Source organism: Cicer arietinum, chromosome 5 (genome assembly GCF_000331145.2).
Source record: "Cicer arietinum cultivar CDC Frontier isolate Library 1 chromosome 5, Cicar.CDCFrontier_v2.0, whole genome shotgun sequence".
Classification (NCBI taxonomy): domain Eukaryota; kingdom Viridiplantae; phylum Streptophyta; class Magnoliopsida; order Fabales; family Fabaceae; genus Cicer; species Cicer arietinum.
The window spans coordinates 18172569-18200037 of record NC_021164.2 but is presented as its reverse complement, the minus strand read 5'-3'; the positions used below and the strand labels follow the sequence as shown (position 1 = coordinate 18200037).

Here is a 27469-nt window from a genome sequence, read left to right as displayed (position 1 = left end):
CAAATAGTGGCTATTGTAGAGTTATAATATTATTGTGTAGTAGAATTTGAACAAATTGTTATTTTCTACAATTGACGATTAACAACCGTACATATTGTACACATTTTTCCTTCACAAACCATTTAAGCTGATATTTATTTTGGCCTAAGTTTTTAAACTTGGCCTCGGTCCATGTGACATGTCTTAGTGTTATTCTGAAGATTGAACCAGTTATATTTTAGAGCACAAATATGTAACAACTATAAATGCAAGGCATATCTTATTGGTGCTTTACAATGGGAGTGAAATATATATGCCTTGAATATTTTGTTGGTGTTTTAACCAGTGAGAGGAAACTATGTTTGCACGTCTTTGAAGTGAAGTGAAGTGAAGTGAAGAGAAGAGTACCATATACAATTTATTTAGCATATGTTTGGTTTGGCGGTGGAACATTTTTTCTCAATGTTCCAAAATACTAGCCATGATTTATACGAACTTGAAACTGTAAATTCTACTAAACGCATGGTTATGCAACATTCCACCGTGAATGCAAACACACGCTTAAACATTTTTGTGAAAAATTAAACTTTAGTTGTTAACAACGAAATGTCAAAGAAATAAGTAGCAGTGCAACCATCCTTTCTTGTGTTATTTGCCTCTACATCAACATAAGGAGGCAGGTCACAGCAACTGTGAGCAGGAAGTTAATGAAGTTATTTTAAAAAATCCTTTACATTCTCTAATATATCTAGACTGACAAAAAATATTGCATTTACACTCTCTTGTTATGATGGGTTCAATGATATTGATTGCTTCTTTGAAAGAGTGCTAGAATATGACTACAAAATGAGAAGATAAAATATGTGAAATGTATGAAGTAGTAATATGTTATAAAATTATCATGTTATATCTAGGGTTTGAATGTTAAACCTTCTTGTTAGTATTCTTCGGTGTCTCTCAGTTCACCGATTGAGTTGTTTGCAAGGTTGGGGGTGGGATTTTATTAATGAAGAGTATTGTGACAATAAATTTGGAATATGTGCTCCTTTTCATGATTAAATCATATAAGGTTGGACAATCATGTGCTGTAAATTTGCAATAGCCTAAGCTAATAGAGTTGACCAAGAAAGAAGGACTAAGGGATCTAGGTCCCTTCCTGCCATGGTTGCATTAGAGACAAAAATTCATTTTTTTATAGACAAATTTGGCGGTTAGTTTGTTCGAGAAGAAGAAATGTTAGTAGCAGAAATAAAATGCGATTGCCGATTTCTGACCTCCTTTTTAATACACGTTCAATGTTTCAATCCAAACCACTAGGCCAACCCTTCATGGCCACAAAATTTACCAAAACGTTCCAACCCAAAATTTACTAAAATTTAAAATGCATCTTGATCTAAATTTACCTAAAATTCAAGGTAGAAACTTTCTTAATCACTTCAAAGACAAACTCACATTCTTACTTAATCACTTCAGAACAAGCTGTAGGGAATTTGTTATTTGAAAATCTGTCATTAGATAATCTATGCTTGCAATGTTATAAAGCCTGCTTAATAAATTAACAAGTAGTGAAAACCACTAAAATCATCTAAAAACTTTGAGTGAGTGATTTGATTTAGTGAACCCTCCATCAACCATCAAATTCTCTCCACTTATATACTTTGCATCATCACTAGCAAGAAAGAGCACAGCATTAGCAACATCATTAGCAGTTAACTCCACACCCTGCAAGTTAGCATTTTTCCCAATAAAAGACCGAAAACCTTCCATCGCATCCTCGGTTCTCTCCTCCTCAGGCAAATGAGCCAAAGACAAACGAGTTGCAACACCATATGGTGAAACACAGTTAACTCTTATTCCATAGTTTCCTAATTCAGCTGCAACATTCTTTGTTAGTCCCCACACAGCATGTTTGGAACCTGTGTAAGCATGTGGTCCAATACCACCTATGTTACTTGCTACACTTGCTATAGAAATTATTGAGCCACTTTTCTTTGGGATCAAAATTTGAGCAGCATGTTTCATTCCATGGAAAACACCCTTTACATTTATGTCAAACACTTTGTCGAATTCGGCCATGTCTACATTGCGGATATCAGGACAAGGCGAACCAGATATTCCTGCATTGTTGACCATGATGTCAAGAGTGCCAAATTTACCAACTGTGATGCATACTGCGTTGGAAACATCATTCTCTAACGCAACATCACAATGGATGAAATAAACATTTTCCAGATCGCCAAAGGAATTGCAGAGGTTTTGTCCAAGGTCGTCCTGGATATCGGCTATACAAACTTTAGCGCCGTGCGAGTAGAATAGGCGAACAATGCTTTCTCCGATTCCTGAGGCTCCACCAGTTACCATTGCCACTTTGCCTGATAACCTGAGGAAATGAGATAATAGAGAAGTTTAAGTCAAATAACTGAATCTCAGTCGAACATCGGATTACCAGAGCCCTTTAAAAACCATATATCAGTAACGCATTACTTAATAACCAAAATAAACTTTTTATATATAGGGCAAGCAATAAAATGAAATGTGCAACTGATAATAAAATGAAATAAACATAGCATACATGAAAAGAATAAGAATGATTAATCACTCTTAGCTTGCATTGTCATTAACCATTCAAACATACCTTGTTGCAAGATCAGCAGATTCAGCACACCTAACTACATTAGAAATTGGCTAATTTTATTATGACCAAGACATCAAGATCCTAAGGATGAATGGTAGCATTATATCATACAAGAAGAATATAAAAAAAGAAAATAACAACACATTCACCACAATATATTATTTACTTTTATAAACCACCCTAGACCAAGATGATGGCCTGTCACAATTTAATCGGAGTTAGGGGACGGATGTTAGAAAATGAGTGAATAAGTAAATTGGTCCTCGAAATTGTAAGCATGAGTCAAAGTAGTCTATGATTTTTGTGAATTGGCAAATATATCCCTGAAATTATAAAGTGTCAATCAAAATAGTTTTCCTGATAACTATTATTTATGACGTGGCACGATAACTAAATAAGCAGCCCTTCCACCTTGATCCCACATTAGAGACTAATTTGTCTATGAAATTTAGGTTTCTTAAGTGCTAATTTGTCACTAATTAGTCATTGCACAATTGCAATTATTAACAAATTTGTCCCTAAGAGGATCTAAATTTCATTGGCAAATTAGTTCCCAGTGAGGTGAACGTGGAATATGAGATGTTCATGTAACGTATTTTAGTATTTTGGCCGATGCTTACAATATCAATAAAAGACAGACATATTCACTTGAATAGTCTCTTACTGCATCAAAGCAAGCACAGAACTTTTAAAATCGTGGTACTAAATTTGAAAAATGACTAAATTGATTGATATTATTCAGTTTCAGGGACTAAATTGCTATTTAGCAAATTTGAAGGACTGATAAATTTAGTGTCCAAACAAACCTGGTTGAGAAATCAGGTAGAAATCCTCAAATTATATAACTAAACTCATTGAGGATGAATTTGAAGTTTGGCTCATAAATGATAAATCTGAAAGTCATAGGAAATAGAAACTCCGGGGAAAAAAGAGAAAACCAAGAACATATAGGGTAAACCAACCATCTCTTTTGTAAACAATCATCAAAACAAATAAAACTTATATTGAAGTTTTAAGATTGTGATACTAAATTTGGAAAAAGGACTAAATCCGTTGTTGTTGTTCAATTTAAGAGACTAAATTGTTATTTTGCAAATGATCGACACTTACAATTTCAAACACGCTAATTTACTCCAAAAAAATCTACCAATGGTTTTTTATAAAATAATACAAAAATAAATTATGTGAAAAGTAATAAAAGGAGTGAAAGCAATATTTGTTCTACTTATTGCTGTTCCAAAAAAAAACATCAAACGAGATCCATATAATTTGCAATCAGACAACAATAACCATAAAATCAACAACATGGGAAAAATCAAATAACCTCAGCAGATCTCATCTTTTGTGTCTTTTATTTGTCAAAATTATCAAACAATCATTAATAATTTACAAACAAACTTAGTCAACCCACAGCTATGAAGTCAAAAGCTGACAAAAAATAAGATGAGATAATTTAAAAATAAATAAATAAATAAACAGTAGCTCAAACTATACCAAAAAAAAATCATAAAAAGAAAACATATATCCAAAACCAAATACAGATTCAAGAGTATATAAGCAAGAAAAATTACAATAAGAAATTGCATGTATGAAATAGATGCAAAACTCTGAAAATAAGCAATATGCATAACAAAGTAATGTTATGAACAAAATATTCTATTAATAATAATAATAATATTATTATTATTATTATTATTATTATTATTATTATTATTATTATTATTATTATTATTATTATTAATACCTTCTAGCAGGAGCAGGAGTTGAAGCATTAATAGTAGTTGACATGGTTGTGTGTACTTTCTTTCTCTATCTTGTTTTTCAGTTTGTTGGTGGAGCATAATAGTTCAGTTTTTTCCACATTCTATTCTATGTGGCTATTTTTAAAACGTGACGTTTTTTACATTGTGATTAAAAAAAAAAGAAAATTACACTAATGCAATTTTTTTTTTTTTTTTTTTTTTTTTTTTAGATTTTCATTCACTAGAATTCATAGATTTACATTGAAAGTAGATAATGGGGGCCTTAATGTGTTGTCATTTTGGGTTTTCATTTTTGTCTTGAGTTGGAGTTGGGTTTCCCCTTATCCTACTCCACCCATTTATATATATTTATTAGATTAAACAAAATATTTAGAGAGCAAATTAAAATTTGTAACAAATAAAAAATATAAAATAAAATAAATAAATATATGTATATAAAGTTTTAAAATTAATTATAATTTTATTAACGGTATCAATTACAGAACAGAGTTGGAATAGATATCTTTAAGTGCGGAATAAAAGAAAAAAATGAAGTATTTAAAATTTAAATTATCTACTAACAATAAAGTGAATGGAAAGTTATTAGTGTCAAATAGATTTGTTTTAGATATGTATAGATTATATAAAATTCATAAATAAATACTATATTTATCTACGAGGATTTGATTTAGTAAACGAACTTGACTTTTACAGTATAGTGAATCTGAATTCGAATTTTTGTTGAAAGAGATATCTATATTTAGTACTCGACACGTCTCAAATAGAATTATTTCCAATAAAGGGAATCTATGAGAACCCCAAACAGAAATGTTAGACTTTTTTTTATTAAAAACAATTATAAATATAAGTCGGATGACTTGCGATTATTTATGCTAATTTAATATATTTTATTTTATATTTCAAAATGGTTTGGAATTTGACTGATTCTGGAATTTTATCCTTTAAGGATGTTTGCCAAGCTCTTCATCATACAAGTATGAAGCTTAGTTGAAGTAAAAAGATCTGAAATGATGCTATTCTTTTTTCAAAATCTTTTTTTGTTGTGTCTTTTTTATAATAAGATGTCTACAGGTGTGTTAACAATGAAAAGAGAAAGAAGAGAGACAACCACTCTAGGGTTTCATAACATAGAATGAACCAAATTTAAGTTAATAGGGTTACAATGAGTATATATATATATATATAAAAGAATAGAAATGTCTAAAATACTCTTACTACTAATATATAATAACATTATCTAACACCTCCCCTCAAACTCAGCATTAACATGGAACATCGAGAGTTTGTCAACTAAAAAACAGAAACGTTTAATGGAATGCATCTTTGTGAATAAATCAACAATCTGTAAAGAAGAAGAGACAAACGGTAGAGTAATAGTTCCATGTTGAAGATGATGACGAGTAAAATGACAATCAATCTCAATGTGTTTGGTGCATTCATGAAAGACTGAGTTGTGAGCAATTTGAATAGCACTCTTGTTATCGCAGTGCATCGGAGTTGGTTCAGAAAGAGAGATACCCATACCAGACAAAAACCAACGCAACCAAATTATTTCAGCGGTAGTGGATGTCATAGCACGATACTCAGCTTCTATAGAGGAGCGAGAGACAATGTCTTGTTTCTTACTCTTCCTAGAAATAAGAGAGTCTCCAAGAAAGATACAAAACCATGTGGTGGACTTACGATCTGTGGTGTCATCAGCCCAATCAGCATCAGAATAAGCTCGTAACTCTAATGAGGATGACGATGGAAAGAGAAGGCTTTAAAATTGAGTTCCTCAAAGATAACGAAGAATCTGAATAACTGTTGCCCAATGTACTGTAGTGGGAGAGACAACAAACTGACTAACAACATGAACAACATAAGCAATGTCAGGTCTGGTAATCGTAAGATACACTAAGCTGTCAACCAAAGTACGATACAAAGTGGAATCTAGTAAAGGAAGACCATCCAATGGAGCATATTTCACATTCAACTCAAAAGGAGTATTTATTGCTCTAGTATCAGAAAGACGAGTCTGATCAAGAATGTTGGCAATGTATTTGGATTGAGAAAGAAGGTAGCCTCTAGGAGAGTAGACAACTTCAATCCCAAAGAAATAGCGAAGAGTTCTCAAGTCCTTCATCTCAAACTGTATGGCTAACTCCAATTTCAACTCATTGATTCCACTAACATCATCACCTGTAATAATCATATCATCAACATATAGAGAAAGTACAATGTGACCACAAGTGGTTGACCTTATAAAGAATGCAGAATCATGTTCACTAGAGCGGGAACCAAGAGAAGTGATCACAGTAGAGAATTTCTCAAACCAAGCTCGAGGAGCCTGTTTAAGACCATATAGAGTCTTTTTTAACTTACATATTTCCCCTTGATTATGAGAAACTCCTTGTGGAGGGACCATATAGACTTCTTCATGAAGCTCACCATTTAAAAAAGCATTTTTGACATCCATTTGGAAAATATGCCATTGACGAATAGATGCAACTACAATAAGAGTACGAATAGTGGCCATCTTGCCTACAGGAGCAAAAGTTTCTTCATAATCCATACCATATTGTTGAGAGAAACCCTTAGCAACAAGACGTGTTTTGTAGCGCTCAACTGACCCATCAGACTTAGTTTTGATCTTGTATACCCAACGAGACCCAATAGCACGTTTTCCAGGAGGAAGAGGTACTAATTCCCAAGTATTGGTTTTGTGCAATGCAAATAGTTCTTCCGCCATAGCCTGCTACCAAAGAGGATCAAGAACAACCTCTTTATAGGAAGAGGGCTCCGACAAACTGTGAATAGAGATTAAGAAAGAAACAAACGAAGTTGAGTAAGTGAAATAGACAAAATCAGGTAACTGAGTAGACTTACGTTGACGAGAGGGGTAACGAGGAGGATCAACAATCGCATGGGGTGGTTGGATCGTCGGGGGAACAAGAGGGTTGTCATCATGTGGAGTATTAGTATTTGTCATGCAATTCTCAACATTACAATCACTAGAAGCATAATCATTAGAACCAAACGGATCAATATGGGTTAGTTCAGAACTCTTAGTAATCTAAGAATCAGAGGAAATAGAGTAAAAATGGTTGTGCTCAAGAAAAACAAAATTACGCGATACATAAAGTTTTCTTGCATGAGGATCATAACAACGATAACTCTTTTGACCATCCCCATAACCAAGAAAAACTCACATGGCTGAACAAGAAGACAACTTACTACGCTCTACTTAAGGGCGAAGAACAAAACAAGTAGAACCAAAAACTTTCAAAGAATAGTAATCAGGGGTAGAAGCATACAATTTTTCAAAGGGAGACAAACCTGATATGATAGAGGATGGAATTATATTAATAGCATGAACAACAGTAAGAACTGTTTCTCCCCAAAACTCACTAGGAACTGAAGCGGACAACAAAAGGGAACAAGCAGTCTCTATAATATGACGATGTTTCCTTTCAGCAACTCCATTTTGCTGAGGAGTATCAGTACAAGATGTTTGGTGGAGGGTGCCATCATAAGCAAGTAATTCAGAAAATTTATTAGAGGTATATTCACCACCTAAATCACAACGAAAGCACTTTATAACAGAATTATGTTGAGTTTTGACCATTGCACGAAACATATGATAAATGTCAAAAAATTCAGACCGATTTTTCATAAGATAAACCCAACAATAACGAGTGTAATCATCAATAAACGAAACATAATATCTAGATCCACCTTTGGTGAGAATCGATGATGGACCCCAAACATCAGAGTGAACTAAATCAAAGGGCGCATATGAAACGAAAACACTTTTACTAAACGGTAAAACTGGAAGTTTAGCAAGTTTACAACCACAACAATCTGAGATATCACGGGTTTGTAACTTTCCTAAGGCTCCAGTAGAAGCCAAATATTTTAATCTAGAAGCAGAAACATGTCCAAGGCGAGAATGCAATAAATAAAAACTAGAAGATAAGAAATTCAAGCGAATACTAGATAATAAGTCAGCAGTAGTTGTTGAGGCTGCATTATTTGGGAGTCGCATGTCATCCAAAACATAAAGCCCCCCTTGTCTATGACCTGTCCCAATCAGCCTCCCAGAATGTGGATCCTGCACACAACAAGAAGTGGAAGAAAACATAACCGAATAACCGAGATCACATATTTGACTAACAGAAGCAAGACTCAAAGTAAGATTAGGAATATAATAAACATCAGAAAGAGACATGTTAGGTGTGGAGACAGAGCCAACGCCTGCTAGTGGCATATGAGTGCCATCAGCAGTCATAACCGACACAGACGAGACAGGTTTCACAGACACAAATAATTTATCACCGTATGTCATATGATGAGATGCTCCCGAATCAAGAATCCATATGGAAAGAGATATACCTGACATACCAGAGGAGTTCAAACCTTTAAAGGAGGTGGAAAACATGGCATGTGATTGAGTGGCAAGAAGTTTTTGAAGTTGTTCTGCAATATCAGATATTTGAGAGGCAGTCTTAGATGAGTATACAAAACCAAAACTAGAGTCAATGGTAGGAGGAGCAGAAGCAACAACATTGGACGATGGCCCCTTAAAATTCTTCTTATGTGCTCTCCCCAATTTCGGACAATGTGCTTGAAGAGAATCATCCTTAGCACCAGCCATAACAAATAATGACAGGAAAATACGACAAACACAATCACTAAGACAAAATAAATTAGGGATAATCTGGTGTTGTGCGAGCATGATTTCTCCCCCTCCAGACGTCGTTTCGGCGATCCGACTGTTGAAGACGAAGACCTGGATGTTATGAACCTGCTATCCAAAAATCAGTTCGATCCAACGGTTAACGAATGCACAATCGATGTTTTTGTGAGACTGATTTAACAAAATCGAGAATATGGTTACTCTTCTCTTTTCTCTTTTGGTAGTTGTCTTTCCTATCAAAATAGTCTCTCTCTTCTTTATAGTAGATCCCAAAATCAACCAAAGCTCTTTGATACCATGTTAACAATGAAAAGAGAAAAAAGAGAGACAACCACTCTAGAATTTCATAACATAGAATGAAGCAAACGTAAGTTAATAGGGTTACAATGAGTATATATATAAAAGAATAGAAATATCTAAAATACCCTTACTACTAATATATAATAACATTATCTAACAAGATGATCATTTATGAAATCAGGTGTGTGTGGTGGCGTCTTTTCCATCTTTATTTTTTTTTTTACAAAATGCCTTTTTCTCAAAAGTGTTTTTGTACATAATCACTTTTTCACAGCACTTAGTCCCTCAAATTTATTTATTTATTTTTTATTTTATACAATGAACTTATTAGGGCGTTGCATATGAATAAGTGGTATTTTTGGATGCCAACATGGTTGAGATGTCAATTCTACCATGTGATGTTGTTGCTCTCTAATTTTCTGCCTTAAAAAACATTTCAAAATTGTTGAAAATATCAAAACTCAAAAAGTTATTGGAGCATAATGACTTTTGCGTAATTCATATGAAGAGGGAGATTAATCAAGCAATAAAACAAATAATTCATAAAGGTGAGTCATGTTAGCAAAATGGAGGTAGCAAATTATACTATGCAATAGTGTTATAGTCACTATTTGACAATTTTTAAAACGAAATAGCATATCATACAATACTAGTATTTTGTTCCACTTTCGCTAAGTTATATTCACTATAGTACCACCATATCCGCTATTCAACAATATTGGGTAACCATGCGAGTTCTACTCAATAATTGCCTTAAGATTTTGAGATAGTATATGGTGTTAAGTGCACTGTGAATTTCTCTATGTCTTTTACAATTAAAGGGATTCATCTTCCATTTTGGACTCCACTTGACCTCCTAACTACTAATTTCATTTCTTCATTTCTTAATTACAAAATTATCACAAGGTTTTTAGTTTATTTAATTGTTTCTCATACAAATATTAGAAAACAAGATGACATTTTTGTAATTAAAAGTGAAAATAAAAAATATTTTCCCAAAGCAAACAAGTAGTCATGTTGAACAAACAATATAAAATGGAACAAATAAGGAGAGTTAAAATGATGGACATGAATAAAAATGTTTTCATTGGTGAGCTCCAAACACTCCTCAGAAAGCTTAATCAATATTTATGCTTGGGCAGAATCTTCATCCTTAAGAGAGTCTACCTTTTTACCTAGTTCATCACGTTCTTGGTGCCAAGACTCAAATAATGAAAACATCAAATTAAATACAAAGTGTAAGAAGAAAAAAAAAAGATAAAGATTTCTATGTTTTTAGAAGGTAATTATGACCAATTCACAAGAGATGTAAGAAAAGTCAAGGAGAAACACAAGTAAACTTTGCAACTACCACAATGGTATTAAAAGATACTACATGATTGTTTTACAATCCAAGATCCTATGGTTATACAACAATAATAATAACAACAAAAATTTGCTCTTTTATCTCTAGGTGGGTTCAATTACATGGATCAATCGATGCCATAAAGCCCTATTGTTGTACCATGTATATTCATGTTCCCAATATTCCAAATAAAGGGAAATATTGTTGAGAATGCACTATAAGTTCATAATGAAAAAACTAATTAAGTTGTATTTTTTATAAATTAGATTATAAATATAAGCATGTCGGTAAAACTATCATTAATGAAGGAAACTAGGATTCAATGTGTCATTTTGATCAACTTGATACTCTAGTAGGCAGAACAATCACAATAAAACTAAGTTTTATAATTGAGTGCAAAAAATTAAAACAAAATAATTTACTAGCACTTCAAGCAATGTGTCACATATTACACAATGTATAATAATAAGATGGTACAGGTTCAGAAATAGTGTTGTCCATTGGTAGTGCACTGTGGCATAACCAACCAAGTTAAAACCATGGTTTCTTTGATATTTTGGAATCTAGTCCCTAATAGTTGGAACTATATTTATCTTTATTGTCTAAAGTGCAACTTAGTTGGAAGAGTTCTTCTATGTACTTTAATAAATCAGTGGTTGTAAAATTATAAATTAGTCCAAATATCTTTGGTTGGAATGTGGTTCCTTTTGTGTTTGTCAATGCCATTTGAATTCATGCATGTTTGGGACATAAAGTCACAAGAAAAAAACAAAGAAAAATAAAAATAAGAAAGTGATAAAATGTCAAAGTACAAAGAAATATGACAACGTTAATTAAAATTATTGTTTAATGTTATCTAAAATTTTAATTAGTTCATTATGAGTCTCTGACATTTAATTATTATTAAATAAAATTAAAATACGAACTTGAAAAACTTTTTGAAACTAAAAGATGGAGAACATAAATAGAAATGAACCAGGAACTTTGTTTTATATTTTTAATCTTATTCAGTCATTGTCAAATTCATAGACATTTTAATATTTTATGTAACCAATAGGATCAATATTTGCTGCATTGCACCAATGATTTACTGGTATGTACCTGTTTACCTATACTTGTCATATTTTATGTAACTAAGCAGTTGTAGGTGTGTTGTACAAATTACAAAAACATAGGTTCACAATTACATCACATTAAAATTATACTAAAGTACATAATACAACCAAATCTAATTCACTTATTTCTAAACGCTTCCACACTAAGAAATTTAAAAATAAAATGAATTTAATAAGCTTGAGCAAATAGTGTGAGTAAAATAGTTGAGAAATAGTGTTTCAAACAATTAGAGTTTGAAACGATTTTCCTTGAGTGCAGATACACCATCACCATTATATTTGAGCAACTTGTTCTCAAATATTTGTATGTTGGGTTTCCACCATATCAATTAGTTGCAGGAATTAATTAAAAAGATATCAAACATAAGACATATAAACAAAAAAGTTAAATACATTGATACTCACTAGAATATTCAAATCAACAACATAAAATCTTGATTCAACATAATAAAAGATAGATCAAAAGGGTAGTTGAAGATAAAACAACAATCAAAATGTTGGAAATGATAACAAATACAAAGAATATCAAATCAAACTTGAAACTTTAAATCCTAAACATTCATAACATCAAATCCAAAAATTCGAAAGTGAACTAGAAAATATGTGATCCAATTGAAGGGAAAAAGATGGTTATATCCTCTTTTTTTTTTTTATTCCCCAAATACCCTACTCTGAAACAATATTCCCGGAATGCCCTACTTTTTCATTCCTTCAGGAAGTCGTTCCCTGGGGAAGCGACCTCTTGAAGAGGAAATTTTTTAATGCTAACAGGGGGTCGTTTCCTGGGGAAGCGACCTCCCACTGGATTTGTTTTTTTTTTTTGTTATATTTTAAAGTTAGTTTAATAGTTATAACAAAAAAAAAAAAAAACAAACCCAGTGGGAGGTTGCTTCCCTAGGAAACGACCCCCCTGTTAGCATTAAAAAATTTCCTCTTCAAGAGATCGCTTCCCCAGGGAACGACTTCCTGAAGGAACGAAAAAGTAGGGCATTCCATGAATATTGTTTCAAAGTAGGGTACTTGGGGAATAAAAAAAAAAAAAAAAAAAGAGGATATAACCCTCTTAAACCAAATTGCAAATGATCAATGAAATAAAAAATAATGAATAAACCTGAAAGAAGCTACATGTCGTTCCAACAAATGCTTCGTAAAATTGCAAATCATTCATAAAATTGTTGTTTTAGTAAGAAGTAAGCAATGTTAATATAAACATAAAATCAAATCAAAAAATATCAAATTGTAAACAAACAATTGTAGATTGTAAAAATAAATTGATGAAATGCAAATTTAGCAACTACGAAAAGATGAAGACGGAGAAGATTTGTCGATCACAATTTATAATCTCTAATATCGGTTGAAGGATAAAATCACTTGATAGACTTGACATAAATTAAGTCAATCTATTGAAAGAATGATGAATACGCAACATGGTACTACAACATTCATATATTGGAATATAAAATCCCTAAGTGAGAGATTTCAAAAGAGCAAAATTCAACGAAAATTAGTGAAGAGAATTTCAATTCAACAAAGATAAAATTCCTTCAATCGAGCAAAATAATCAAAGGATTAGAAAAATCCTTCAATTTAGCAAACAGAGAAGTCAAAAGAGCGACAAAGATATACTAGAGATTGGTGAAAGAGAAGAGACTGCAAAATTATTTTTGAGGTTGCAAATATCATAATATCGCAAAATCGATTCTGAGGTTTGAACGCGAAGATCAAAGAAAGTGATGATCATAGAATAGGTTTGAACGCAGAAAGTGATGATCATAGCAGAGGTTTGATCGTGAAACCATTTCAGTGAGAAAGCGTTTAAGATCGCGAAGCATTTAAGCCATTTCAACAACTTATGTGTTTACTGAACATTTCTAAGTAGATAGTGACAAAATTTAATGAGTCATTACACTAAAAATTATACGCAACACTTTTTACTTATTGTGATCGATAAATCTCTAATATTGGTTAAGTCAACATAATATAAAAAAGTATTGTATGTTATTCTTTGAGATCAAAGTTTTTTTTTCCTCTTCAGGGTGTTGCACTAGCTAATAAATATTGTAGTAATGTATAACTAATCATTCACACTTAAACCTTATACACATAATTTACCCAATCTAAAATCTAATTAACAATAAGAAAATTATGAAAAAAAATTAAAAGACGTTTTTGATTGCATTACATCTAGTTTTATAAATTTAGTTTTTTAATATCAATTTTGAATTGTTAGAGATGAAAAACTTTGAGATCAAATCTCTACACTGTTTCACAAAATTTGAATACGTATATTTCTTTATAAATTCTTACTATAAATTGTAGAAGAGTCTTTGAACCTTTTTTGAGATTTTTTTTTATACACTTGGATCTCAATATGTCTTAATAATATGTATCAGAGATGATACAATAGCTACTAAAAATTAGTTGTATTTTGTGTCAATTAGTAATAAAAGGCACATTGTAGACAATAAACTTAGATTTCAAAGGAAAAAAATTGTACTTACCGATCATTTTTGCTACTTGAGAAGGTTGAGAGATGATTCAAATGGTTGTATGATTCAAATGATCAGATAAATATTGGGATAAGAGATTGAAGAAGATGGTGCAAGAAAGGGGAAAATATTGAAGTTTATGATTACTTGACCTCTGGTTGAATTGTTTTCAATGAATAATGTAAGATCTACGATGACACAATGGAAGAACAAATAGCACCATAAAGATTTTAGAGAATTAGGGTTTTAAAGGGAATATACGAGAAATTGGTAGATTTAATTTCTCGCTTATTTATTTTCATTATAACTAAATCAAGTGGTTAGAGTCCTCCAACATGGTGAACTAAGGTTTGAACTCCAAGTAAGACAGGTGACACATTTAGTTCCTAATGCACTTTGAATAAGATTGATTACCTATAATGTAGAAAACTTATGGAAAACCAAAAAAGGTATTAGCTATTATTCCTATTAAGTTTATAATTTTTCCTAAATTAAAAAATTTTATTTTGTTGTTGTTGCTGCTGCTACTATTATATTCTTGGAAATTAGACTATTACTTTGTTATCTTTATCATTTAATTTCTTTAATTAAGAAAAAGTTATTACTTTTCGGCTAAACTATAGATTACTAGGGCCCTATTTCTTTGGAAGTCAGTGCGTTACAAAGTAGACTTTGAAAGAAAAAAAAATGACTGGTGTGGAGTGGAGTGACAAAGAGATCAATGATTCGACCCCCACACTCAACATAATAATAACAAGCTACTAACAATACTGACATTGTTTCAATATATATATATATATATATATATATATATATTACATAATTTATCAACATCGAAGAACTGGGTAATATGATACCTAATCATCTACTGAGAGTCTAAGATTGACAATTTATAGTTTCAATGAATAAATTGACTAATTCTTACGATATGCACTCATGTTTTGTCTTCCATAAATTTATACTTATTTAAAATATAATGTAGTATTTCACAAATTAATATCATTACAGTCTAACTTCACAAAATAAGTCATAAGTTTCTAAAATTACAATGTTATAAGTCAAATCTAAAACTTGAAAAAATAACTAAACTTCATAATACGAATACAATAACTACTAAACATTGACATCATATACCTGCTATGAGTCCAAAACTCAAATCTTCTTCACTATTTACATACAAATAAAGATAACGTAATAATCTTAGCGAGTTCCAAAATAAAGGGAAGGATAGTTAGAAAAGTATCTTTGTAAAACATCAATAATAGAAAAAGTACAAATTTCATTTTATATAAAATCTTTAAGATAAAGTTGCGTTTGAAACTTGTTATTCTTTTTGGCCAATTTTTCAATATAAAATGGACACTCTATCTCAATTATCTCAATATGAGCCACCAAGATAATTGTGATTATTTTGTAAGGTAAGTCTTGGCCATGGTCGCAATAAGCACTCCAATTGTTTTTCCCTTATAAATATTTCGTTACAGAAACATCATGATATTTCACTGTATCATTTTCGGTCATTTAGTTTAAAACATATAATTGCGAAATAAAATTTGAACATAAGAAAAGTATAGTATTTTTTTCAATTAAATCAATGCATATCGCAACATGAAGTTTATCAATTAATCAACCATTAACAATACAATTCGAATCAATATTAAAAAATACCACAAACTAAACAATCAAAAAAACTAAAAGCAACAATTTACAATATGTCAATTTCACTAAGCGAATTGGATATTGGCTCATTAAATCCAGTACATGGGTTAATTTTTTCAAAATATGTTAAATTTGCTTAGCGAATTCAAGTTTGAAGCAACCATGTTGGTCCCAAGGCTGAATTTGCTTAACGAATTTCTACAAATTCTGAAGTTATCCCTCTATTTTCACAATCAGTCTTGAAGCACCCATCATTAATCATAGTAACTCAAAATCATCCATGTATCAAGTAATAAAACACTCATGCAAGCATTAATTCAAGCATATAAACACTAATAGGAAGTTGAATAATAGAAATCATAATCAATCAACAAATCACAATTTAATCTATCATGACGCATCGAAGAAAAAAGGTTTCTAACACATCTTTTCAAAAATCTAAATTTCATTCATTTAACTTATTCCTAACCAAAATACCCAACACTCATGCATGCAAAAAATTAAGGGAAAATGAAAACTCCCTAATTTTCTTAAGTATAGTATTTTTGGATTGCTTTAAAAAACTCTATTTTGGTAGAGTTCAAGGAATCTTCCTTCTACTCTCTAAATTATCAAAATTGCAAAAAGATGGTTGCACTTGAGATGTTGCATGCATTTTTATGTAGGAATGTGAAGTGGTTTGGGTGAATGTTGGAGTTGTCTTGATGAAGGAATGATAACAAGTGAAATTATTTCATGTTTTGAAGAGTGAAAATGATTGAAATGTGATGAGAAATGGAGTGAGAATGATGCTGAAGATAAGGAATGAGTTTGTTGTATGATGAAGCAAATGTGATGGATGATTATGTGTTATAAGAGTAAGTGGAATAAAGGAAAATGGAGAAAAATCTGACTTGGTTTTAAGTGTGTGTGTGTTTCTTTCTTTCTTTCTTTCTAATTTAGGTGAGTGAGTTAGGTAGAATTTGGTCTAAATGATAATTTTGCTTAAAATTCTAATTTTATTACTCTTTTAAATATAACTCACTAAATTAAACCTCTTAAATAGTTCAAAGAATTTTTTTTAAAATACACACATATTTCAAGTAAGTTATTGAAATAGTTAATTAGAAAAAAAAAAATTCAATTTATTTATGGAGTAGGGTTGTTATAATAAATTCCACAAGTTCATAGAAAAACTGGATTGATTATCGGTTGACATATATTGCAGAACGACAAAGGAAAGTAGACATGTCGAGCTAAACTGAGGCAACAACAATTCAATTTAGGACCACCAATCGAGGAGCTGCCATATTATGCTAGAAGTTGAGCAGGAAGCTAGTAAATGCCAAGGTGTTTCAACAAACATGTTGCAGCGTACACAAGTGAGGGGATATTGACACTGCAGGTAGGGAGCGAGCCTACTTCTCGTTGGTAGCACATTGAGACAAAATATCCCTAGAAAATTATTTACTTTTGGTGGAATGGGAAGGTTCCATAGTTGGTTTTGTTCCATGGCCACTGTCAAATCTGCAACCACATGTTTGTGCTTCATATAAAGATTATACGCGAATTTGACTGGGTACATACCTTGACAATTTCCATTTCAAATTCTTGATCTTGGTGGGAGAATGGTAATAGAAGGTTCTCATGATGGCTTGAATGTCTTGACTATTAAAGACCGCCAAGAGAATGGCTTTATTCCAAAGTCTTGCTTTTGTTGAAATGAGATCACAAACTTTTAGAGAGGTATACCTATCAATCAAAGGTGTGCACAACTTGGAATTTTGGTACTTTTGGATCCAAGGCTCAGTCCATGCATTGGTAAGGGATCCATCTCCTAACCTACATCTATACCATTTATGTAAAATTTCTTTGAAGTCATGATATTACGCCAAATGAAGCTTGGATTATGATCCAAAGTCGCATCCAAGAAGTCCCTCGCGAGAAATATTTAGCCTTGAGGATCTTGTAAGTGATAGTAGATGTGTTGAACATGAAATTTCATCCTTGCTTCCCAAGAAGATCACAAAATTCTAGACCACCCTTTGCATTATGAATTGGCATTCTCTCCCATCATAGCAAAATAATACCTTCTACCGTTCCTCTTGGTTCCCACCAATATGAGTTCATCATATTTTTTTCTATTTCATCTGATAAGAGTGGTAGAATTATAAAAACACTCATACAATGCAAATAAATTGTTTGAGCCACAACTTTGATAAGGACTTCTTTGTTGGATTTTGAAAGTGACTTGGAAATCCAAGATTGAACGCCAAACTCTATTCTTGATGATGGAGAACACACTCTTTTTGCTTCTACAAATTATTGAAGGCAAGCCAATATAAGAATCAACTCTTAATTGTTGACTGACATCGAGCATTTGTGCAAGACTTGTGTAGGTGTGTTGAAACACGTTTCCACTGAAGGCAACTTTAGATTTCGTAAGGTTCATTATTCATCCCAAATAGGCTTCATATGATGAGAGAATAACCAACACCTTTGTTATTTCAGATTTAGTAGCCCTGAAAAACAAGAAAGAGTCATTAGCAAAAAATAAGTGGCTCATAAGAGGTGTTCCTCTACATACCCATGAGCCATGGATATGACATATAGTTTCAACTCTTTTGATAAAAGATGATAAGCCTTGCGAGCATATGATATGAAGATATGGAGATAGATGGTTGCATTGACACAAACCTCGCTTAGGGATAATAAGCCCAACAACATCACACCATTTAAGCGGACAAAGTAAGATACCAATGTCACACCTAGCATGATCCAGTTTATCCAAGTCTCTTCAAAACCATGTTCTTCATTATTTATCAAAGATATGACCAATCCATCATGTCAAAGGCCTAGCTAATATCAAACTTTAAGGCCACCTTACCTTTAGTTCTAACAAATTTGTTCTTCATTGTGTGAGTAATCTCAAAGGATGCAATAACATTACCTAAGATTGAGCGTTTGAGAACGAAAGTTATCTACACTTGAGTAATGTAGTTTTGAAGAAAAGACATAAGTCGCTAGAACTTTTGATAGGATTTTGTAGACTACGTTACATAGGGATATAAGTCATGGGTCTTTAAAAGTTTTTGGATTGCGCAACCTAGTTTATCTCGCAACCAAGCTAAAAACAACAAGAATTGAAATATTTAGATAAATATTTAAAAATAACTATCATACATGTGATAAATTGTCATTTGTGAAATTGAACTATCATACATGTGACAAGTTCCTACTAATTAAGATTTTAAAATAACTATCATATACATAATAAGAGGGTTCACAATGAGAGACTTAATTAATGTCTCACCCCTTGAAACCATTGGAAAAGGAACTAGCCAATCAAAATAATTTTTTTAATATAAAGTCGTTTAGAGTTTATAATAGTATTTTAGTAAAATTATTACTAAAATATTTATGAAAAACTACTTTTAAACGCTTTAGAATAAAAAATAATTTATTAAATTAATATATTTAAATTTGTAAGTTTTATTTTTTTAATTTATAATTAATTTAATTATTTTAATATTTATTGCGACAATAATAATTTTAAATAAAATTTTATCATTTTTATATTTAAAAATATTATAATATGAAACATTTTAATTAAGTATATCACTTTTTCGGAGATCTTCTTATTAAATAAAATTTTATTTACTTTTTGATACCTTTACACTTAAAAACAGAAAGGGAGAGGGAGTGTAAAAACAAGAGGTGGGGTGTATAAAAGAGATTCCTTATCAATCTAATGAAAATTGGGCTATTATTAATGGGTCTTAAACACTGAACCCAAAAACATGTATGAACAAAAAAGCAAAAAAAATTATAGGGTTTTAAGTAACACTGTCTTCTTCTTACATATAAAAGAGATTCCTTATCAATTTGCACCGTTTCGTTCTTCTTTCTTCAGCTTTGCATTCTGTTTCAATTTTTGACCTAAGCTTAAAACAAAGGTACTGTTTTATTTTATCTCTTCGCAAATTTCAAATCAGTGTTTGATGTTTTCAATTTGTTATTTGATTCATTTTGATCTTTGTTTGAACTCTAGTTACGATTTATTCGATGTTTTCAATTTCGTATTTTAGATTTCACGTTTTATTTTGTTTATTTGATTTTTTCGTTTTTTTTTTTGGATTTTGGAAATGTTTTCATTTTCCTTTACCAGCATCAAGTAGTGCTATTATTATTATTGTGGTTGTTGTTGTTGTTGATTATAGATTCTTAGATTTGGATATTTAATTATTTATTTATTATATAGTTGAAATAATTGAAGATAGAGCATGTTGATTTTTTATTTATTAAATGGAGATTTTGGACTTAACTAATCCAATGGGAAATTGTTATGTGTGAAATTTAGCATTAGCATTTTAAGGGTATTGTTATTGTTATGCATTGCTTTCTATGATGAGATAAATGATAATAACTTTCGTTCTGCTGAGTTGTTTCACGCGGAGAAAAATTGGACACCTGAACTGAGGTGGCTGTATAAAATGTCCTTATTATTTTTTGTATGCTTTTAAATGAAAATGTCCTTATTATTGTTTCACTCAATTAAAAATGTCCTTATAAAATGAAACTTGTGTAGCTTTTAAATGATGTGCAAGTAATCCTGTATTGATTTCTGATGTGTGTTGTGTTTGGCTTCATATTTAATCCTATTTAGATTGGTTTTATGATTACTCCTACATGCATGATGTAACAATGTAACAAGATGGAATAAACTTTTGCTCATTGATATTTGTAGCACTAGGTTGCCTGTTGTGTCTCTTTTCATACGATTGAGTTGAACTTTAATTGAGTGTAAGCTTAAAGTTCCTGAAATGTATGTTTACACTGAGATACTTAGTTCTTTCTTTGTTAGATTTTATAAACAAGGTTTAATTCTAGTTGTTTGGTTTTAACTTATATATATATATATATGTGTATATATATATATATATATATATGAATGAGAAGGATCAATTTTTAAACATCTATTTTAGAATATTGATACCTGTTTTTAAAACTTTCTTTTTCTTTTTTTCCTGCGTCTCATGACTATTTTAGGTCGGCATAGTAAAGGAAATATTTTTGCTTTCAGTCAATATGATATGTATTTGTTTTTCCTTTCTAATTTAAGTCAATGAGTTATTTGATTTCATTTATAATTTTGGTGGTTTCTAGCTTTGTTTTTGTGAGTTGATGACTACTTGTACAGATTTTGATGATGTGTCCTTGAAATATGTAACATAACCTTTTTATACTAATTTTGGTAAATCATTTTTGTTCCTGCAACTTTTTATTAAAATTTCTTATATTGTCTTCCTTTTGTCTTAATCTTTAATATTGTCACCATTCATCTATTCATCTTTACAAAGGCGTAGCTAATTATTTTCTGTGGTGAAACTTAATTTTTTTTATTCTTCACTTCTATACAGATGAATGTAGAAAAGTTGATGAAGATGGCCGGTTCTGTTCGAACCGGTGGAAAGGGTACTGTGAGAAGGTATATTATATCAAAACACAATCTCCTTCCATATGAAAATTATATTCTTAGTAAGATTTGATACTACATTCAACTGCACATTATTGTGCTACTAGTAGTGAGTAGTCATATATTGCCTACAATTCTTTATCTTTGCTTCTGATGCTACAATATTTTATTATTTATTTCCCTTTAAATTTTAATGAGGTGGAGGATATGCAATCAACTGAAACCTTATGACTTTGGCTATCCATCCATTCATCTTGGAAATTTCAGTTTTGTTTTGAAAAATAATTACTCTATGATGTAACTAATTGACTCCTTTATTGTATAATGGTTTATTGTTTGAGTGAGGTGGCTGTATTATTTTTGACTGATAGGAATATTGCATCTGTTAAACTGTTTCTTTTTTATTGATGTTTTGTTTTCTGCCCATTTTAGAAAGAAGAAGGCTGTTCACAAGACAAATACTACAGATGACAAAAGACTTCAAAGCACCCTGAAGAGAATAGGGGTTAATGCTATCCCTGCTATTGAGGAAGTCAACATCTTTAAGGATGATGTCGTTATTCAGTTTTTAAACCCCAAAGGTGATTTTAATTGATGTTTCTTTTGGAGTATATATTTTATCTTAAGTTCTTAAGTTGACTAACTAACTGTTAAACATGAATTCATTGCAGTACAAGCATCTATTGGTGCCAATACTTGGGTTGTTAGTGGTTCTCCTCAGACAAAGAGTAAGAATCTATATCTTTTTCTTCATATCTTTATGCCACATTATTGAACTTAGCTTGTGCCATTTATTTACTCTAGTGTGATACACCGAACCTTATCATCAATTACTGCCAACATCTTTTAACACTGCAAGGGTATCTTCAGAAATTGTAGGTTTCAAGAGCATCATTGTTTAATATGTATCATATTGAACTGACAACTTTGGTTAAAATTGAGTGTACCGTGACATTTTTCCCCGTTTCGAGTGTCAGACTTGACAGTAGTGTTCCATTTGATTTTGAACTGATTGCACTCTAGACTGACATTTCACTTGAAATAATTTTTGTCTTTTTGCAGAGTTGCAGGATATTCTCCCCAGCATCATCCACCAATTAGGTATGTGATTTACATCTTATCAAAGCTAGATTATTTGTGTTCTTTTCTAATACTAATCTTTGATTTTCTGGAAAAATTAGGGCCAGATAACTTGGAAAATCTGAAGAAGCTAGCTGAGCAATTTCAGAAGCAGACTCCTGAAGCAGGAGCTGATGCTACCACAGCACAAGAGGACGATGATGATGCAGTACCAGATCTTGTCCCAGGGGAGACTTTTGAGACAGCTGCTGAGGAGGTTAAGGCTTAAGAGTTTCACTGTGCCATCTTTATTTTTGATGTCTTCTTTTTTTTCTTTCCAAATTATGTATTTCAGGTGATTTTGTTGCTCCAGTTAACACTCTTAAATCTGCTCTCTATTGTCTAACGAAATGTATCTACCTGACTGCACTGAGTTTGTCTATTGTATGTGCATCATTATTGGAGGTAGCAATCAATTTTGGTATTGTATTCTTAATATAATGGTCTCACTTAAGTTAAGCGTGCAAACACTAAATGTTTATGGGAGTTAACAAATGCAACATAACATTCTTGTGCTTTTTGTTGATTCTGCATCGTTATGCTGGAATACTGATGAATTACCATCTGACGCTTCAGGTCGTATCTGTATGGTTTGTTGGTAGGGTTTCCTTTTACATATGAGACCCCGAACAGAGATGTTCTTCATTTCATTGCTCACTATTTCATTCAATTTTGCGTCACATCATTTTATTTGAGTGTAAACAAATAAACTTAAAAAAAGAAAAAGAAATAACTTCCAAAAGAAAATTTATTTATCATTTATTAAATGTAAATTTATTCCTTAACCATCTCTAATATAAGTCCCAAATATATATATTTTTTTTGTTGAACCAAGATTCAAGGAGACACGATACCACAACTTCAAGACATGAACCATTGTTTATGCTAACTTTCTCTCCAATTTGAGTATAACAAAATTGCTTTTGTGGTATTTGATGAAATGCAACTGATGTTTATATTCATTTGAGTAACTTAATTTGATATATTTTCCCATATTCTTCTTCCATAAGAGATTGCTAGCCACAAAAAATGTGTGTTTCATAACTTTTAGTGACATAATTTTTATGTTATCTTTCATTTACAATATAAACAATAAAAAAAGTCTAGTTTATTTAATTTATGTCGATGTCCATTATTGATGTTCCATTCAACAAATCGTTAGTTTGGCCTCTTTTCAGTTACTTCTTATTAGGCCATTTGCTCTTCTTTTTTTAAACTATAAGGTCTTGATAATTCCTAATTTCCATCATTTGATTGTTACAATATTTTTTTTAGCACAATAAATCAATTGAACAATGATTGAAGTTAGCACAATTCTTGAAATATTAAAGTTCTCATAGTAATTAAGGAACAATAATGACAACATATATGTCTATAGGATAATTTTGAACCCCTAATCCGTATTTTTAAATTTTCATTCTTCAAATCAAATTTCAATATTTTCTTTTGCATTATAATTGAATCATGAGTGACACTATATTTGTTGCTTTTGCCTCATATAACTTTAAAAAAAAGACCCGATACAAGAGACATATGAACGATGAACAGATGGAGGTTACAAATTAGGTTTTAACCAAATATTTTAGAGTTGTCACAAATTTATAAATTGTTATTCCATTTGACAAGTCAAGTTTACGAGGAAACAATTCTTTCCTCAATCTCATTTTAAATACCTCATTTGCCATTTATTTTTGTCTCAAATTATTTTTCATTTTACGATACCAATACAACATTAATTACTTTTTTCCACTAATGCTCTTATTTATTATATAGCATTTAGATTTCAAATGCATAAAATAACCTTTCAACTTAGCATGCACCTTGAAAGCGTTTTCATATGCTAGACATGCATAATCAAAGTTGAAAAATAGAGTTTTTAACAAAACTGCACTGTTGTATTCGAATACAATATTCGAATACAGTGTTATTTCAAAAGTCCATAGCGAAAACAAGACATCTGTATTCGACTACAAACCTCTTGTATTCGAATACACTGTTGTTTCATAAGTCAATAGCCAAATCAGGACATCTGTATTCGACTACAAGCCTCTTGTATTCGAATACACATCAGCAAAACAAGAGAAAACAACAAAAACAACATAAATCAACTTTTAAAATGGTTTCGCAATCAACCAACACTTACACACAAATCCAAACAATCACACTTACCAATTAGGGCACAATCACAACAACAACTTGCGTTTACACACGTAATCATAACATTAAATCAAGCATGACTCGCATGCCAAGCACGCTAATGCAATGTGTATATGCCAAAATGCATGGACTCGAAATTCCAAACCAAACTCTCCTCAAAGGGGCGTAAATCATAAATGTACCGCCTATCACAGTCCAATAGTACTAAATTACCGATGTGCCACCTATCACGGGTCAACACAATTTACTAAAAACGTAAATCGTAAATGTACTGTCTATCACATGCCAATAGTACTATTTACTGAGGTGTCACCTATCACGGGTCAGCACGATTTACCAAAAATGCGCAGTCTATTGTGAACCTTACACGACGCTATACTCGCCGCAACGATAATATGAACCAACAAATCACATGGAATCATGTCGTGGCCCATCCGGTTGCCATGTACTATGAATGTATGAGCATACTCTGACTCTTTCTACAACATTCATTAAGTAAATGCAGCTATTAAAAGATTCCCTATTTTTAATACTCATTTAACACTAATGATTTTCAAATTCCACACAGAGCATACTCAAACATTTGTTTTTCCACCACGCACATCAAATTTAATCCACAATTTACATTAAACCTGATCAATTCAAAATCCACACCAAGTTTAATCATCAATCACCACAAAATGCGCAGTCTATTGTGACCCTTACGCGACGCGATAATCGCCGCAACGATAATATGAACCAACAAATCACATGGAATCATGTCGTGGCCCATCCGGTTGCCATGTACTATGAATGTATGAGCATACTCTGACTCTTTCTACAACATTCATTAAGTAAATGCAGCTATTAAAAGATTCCCTATTTTTAATACTCATTTAACACTAATGATTTTCAAATTCCACACAGAGCATACTCAAACATTTGTTTTTCCACCACGCACATCAAATTTAATCCACAATTTACATTAAACCTGATCAATTCAAAATCCACACCAAGTTTAATCATCAATCACCACAAATTTCCACAAAATTCAAACATAACTCATGCCAAACTAATTTTCACAAAACACACCTCAAACACATCAAATTTCATTTCCTCAACAACACATAAAATGAATGAAATTATTTTTCCACAAAAACACTCATCAATATCTCCAAAACCGAACTCCAAAATTTCACCCATAAAAGCATTTAATTCATTTTTCCCAAATCTACAGTTCAAACCCAACTCATTTATTTTCCACCCAACCACAAATAAGTCCCTAAATGCAAACTATAAGTTTGGAAGGAGCCCTTACCTTAACGTTAGCTTTAACGAGCGATTACGGTACAACGATTAATTCCGGTAAAATCTCTGCTCGTGACGTCGCTTCCAAAGTTAGTTCACTAGCACCGTAGCGTGGAGGTGAACAACTTTCCCTTCTATCACTTCTTGAAACGAGGCTTAGATCTAGAAGAAAAGTGAAGATTTGTGTTTGAGTGGTTTTGGTTTTTCGTGAAACAAAGAGAAGAAGAAGTTCTCGCGAAGGCTGGGAGGAGATGGTTTTCTTTCAGTTTTCCTTTATTCCTTTATATATATATATGTAACAAATTTCTAAAAATATCTAGATATTTCATAAAATTACCATTTCACCCATCACTTCCCAAACCACTTTTTATTAAAAATATCAACTCTCGTCGCAACTCAATTGAAAGATACAATTTTCAGCAACCTGAGATATTTTTAACTAAACTGTCCGGTTTTAAATTCTTCGTAACATAAATAAATTATTCTACGACAAAAGATTAACCGTAATTAATCTAATTTATTTATCGACGAATAATTTTAATCAGGGCATCAAAAGATATTTTTGGGCATTACACTTACAAAATATCAATAACATGGCTAAAAAGCCTCAGAGTTCAATACCAAAATACACTAAAATACATAAATTAGAATTTAAAAATATGGGTCTTACATTACTACCCCTTTAAAATTAGTTTTGTCCTCGAAACTACACGTTGATAAACAACTCAGGATGTTGTTCTCTTATCTTGTTCTCCAGTTCCCAAGTCGAGTCTCCATTAATTGGGTTCCAAATTACCTTGACCAATGAAACATCCTTGGTCCTCAATCGCTAAATCTTCCTGTCATCAATTCTTACAGGTGGTACTTCGAATGACAAGTTATCTTTCAGTTGAACTGTGTCTGGTTTGATCACATGAGACGAATCTGCAAGGTATTTTCTTAATTGTGACACATGAAAAACGTCGTGAATATTGGACAATATCGGAGGCAATGCAATCCGATAAGCAACAGGTCCAATTCGTGCAGAAATCTGATATGGTCCAATGAATTTCAGAGTCAATTTCTTCGATTCCAAGGCTCTACTAACTCCAGTCGTAGGTGTGACTCTTAGAAATACATGGTCATCATGTTTGAATTCTAGAAGTCTGCGACGCTTGTCTATATAACTCTTCTGTCGATCTTGTGAAGACTTCGTTTTCTCCTTTATTTTCTTGACCTTATATGTAGTCTATTGTACCATCACTGGTCCTACAATCGTGCTTTCACCGTTCTTATACCAACACAGAGGCGTTTGACACTTGCATCCATATAAAGCCTCATATGGTGTCATTCCAATACTTGCGTGGAAACTATTGTTGTAGGTAAACTCAACCAACGGAAGTACATCATCCCAACCTCCTCTATCATCTAATACACATGTTCTCAATAGATCTTCCAATGACTGATTTGTCCTCTAAGTTTGTCCGTCCGTTTATGGATGGTAAGCTA

At 31.8% G+C, this 27469-nt stretch overlaps 2 protein-coding genes and 1 non-coding gene across 3 annotated transcripts; 2 read left to right on the top strand and 1 right to left on the bottom strand.

Moving 5' to 3' along the window:
• Nucleotides 1-1402: 1402 nt before the first annotated feature.
• Nucleotides 1403-4518, bottom strand: LOC101515018 ((+)-borneol dehydrogenase 2). The gene is made up of 2 exons (XM_004499770.4): nt 4359-4518; nt 1403-2359 (listed from the first exon to the last, which is right to left on the bottom strand). Exons 1-2 carry the CDS (start codon nt 4400-4402, stop codon nt 1561-1563), a joined length of 843 nt encoding a protein of 280 aa, XP_004499827.1. The 5' UTR covers nt 4403-4518; the 3' UTR covers nt 1403-1560.
• Nucleotides 4519-19758: 15240 nt separating this feature from the next.
• LOC101514690 (nascent polypeptide-associated complex subunit beta-like) lies at nt 19759-23063 on the top strand. Its single transcript, XM_004499769.4, has 6 exons — nt 19759-19898; nt 21363-21430; nt 21851-21999; nt 22090-22146; nt 22481-22519; nt 22600-23063. Exons 2-6 carry the CDS (start codon nt 21363-21365, stop codon nt 22764-22766), a joined length of 480 nt encoding a protein of 159 aa, XP_004499826.1. The 5' UTR covers nt 19759-19898; the 3' UTR covers nt 22767-23063.
• Nucleotides 20340-20427, top strand: LOC113786793 (small nucleolar RNA Z159/U59). The gene has a single exon (XR_003473106.1). It is a non-coding gene; the product is annotated as a small nucleolar RNA Z159/U59 (small nucleolar RNA).
• Nucleotides 23064-27469: the final 4406 nt, after the last annotated feature.

What these genes read in the sequence shown, in the direction of transcription:
- LOC101515018 (XM_004499770.4), bottom strand. Translation starts at nt 4,402, where the DNA reads ATGTCAACTACTATTAATGCTTCAACTCCTGCTCCTGCTAGAAG. An exon ending in ACTCCTGCTCCTGCTAGAAG is followed by an intron (nt 2,360 to 4,358) that starts GTATTAATAATA and finishes TCATTTCCTCAG; the next exon opens with GTTATCAGGCAAAGTGGCAA.
- LOC101514690 (XM_004499769.4), top strand. Translation starts at nt 21,363, where the DNA reads ATGAATGTAGAAAAGTTGATGAAGATGGCCGGTTCTGTTCGAACCGGT. An exon ending in GGAAAGGGTACTGTGAGAAG is followed by an intron (nt 21,431 to 21,850) that starts GTATATTATATC and finishes TGCCCATTTTAG; the next exon opens with AAAGAAGAAGGCTGTTCACA. An exon ending in CAGCATCATCCACCAATTAG is followed by an intron (nt 22,520 to 22,599) that starts GTATGTGATTTA and finishes TGGAAAAATTAG; the next exon opens with GGCCAGATAACTTGGAAAAT.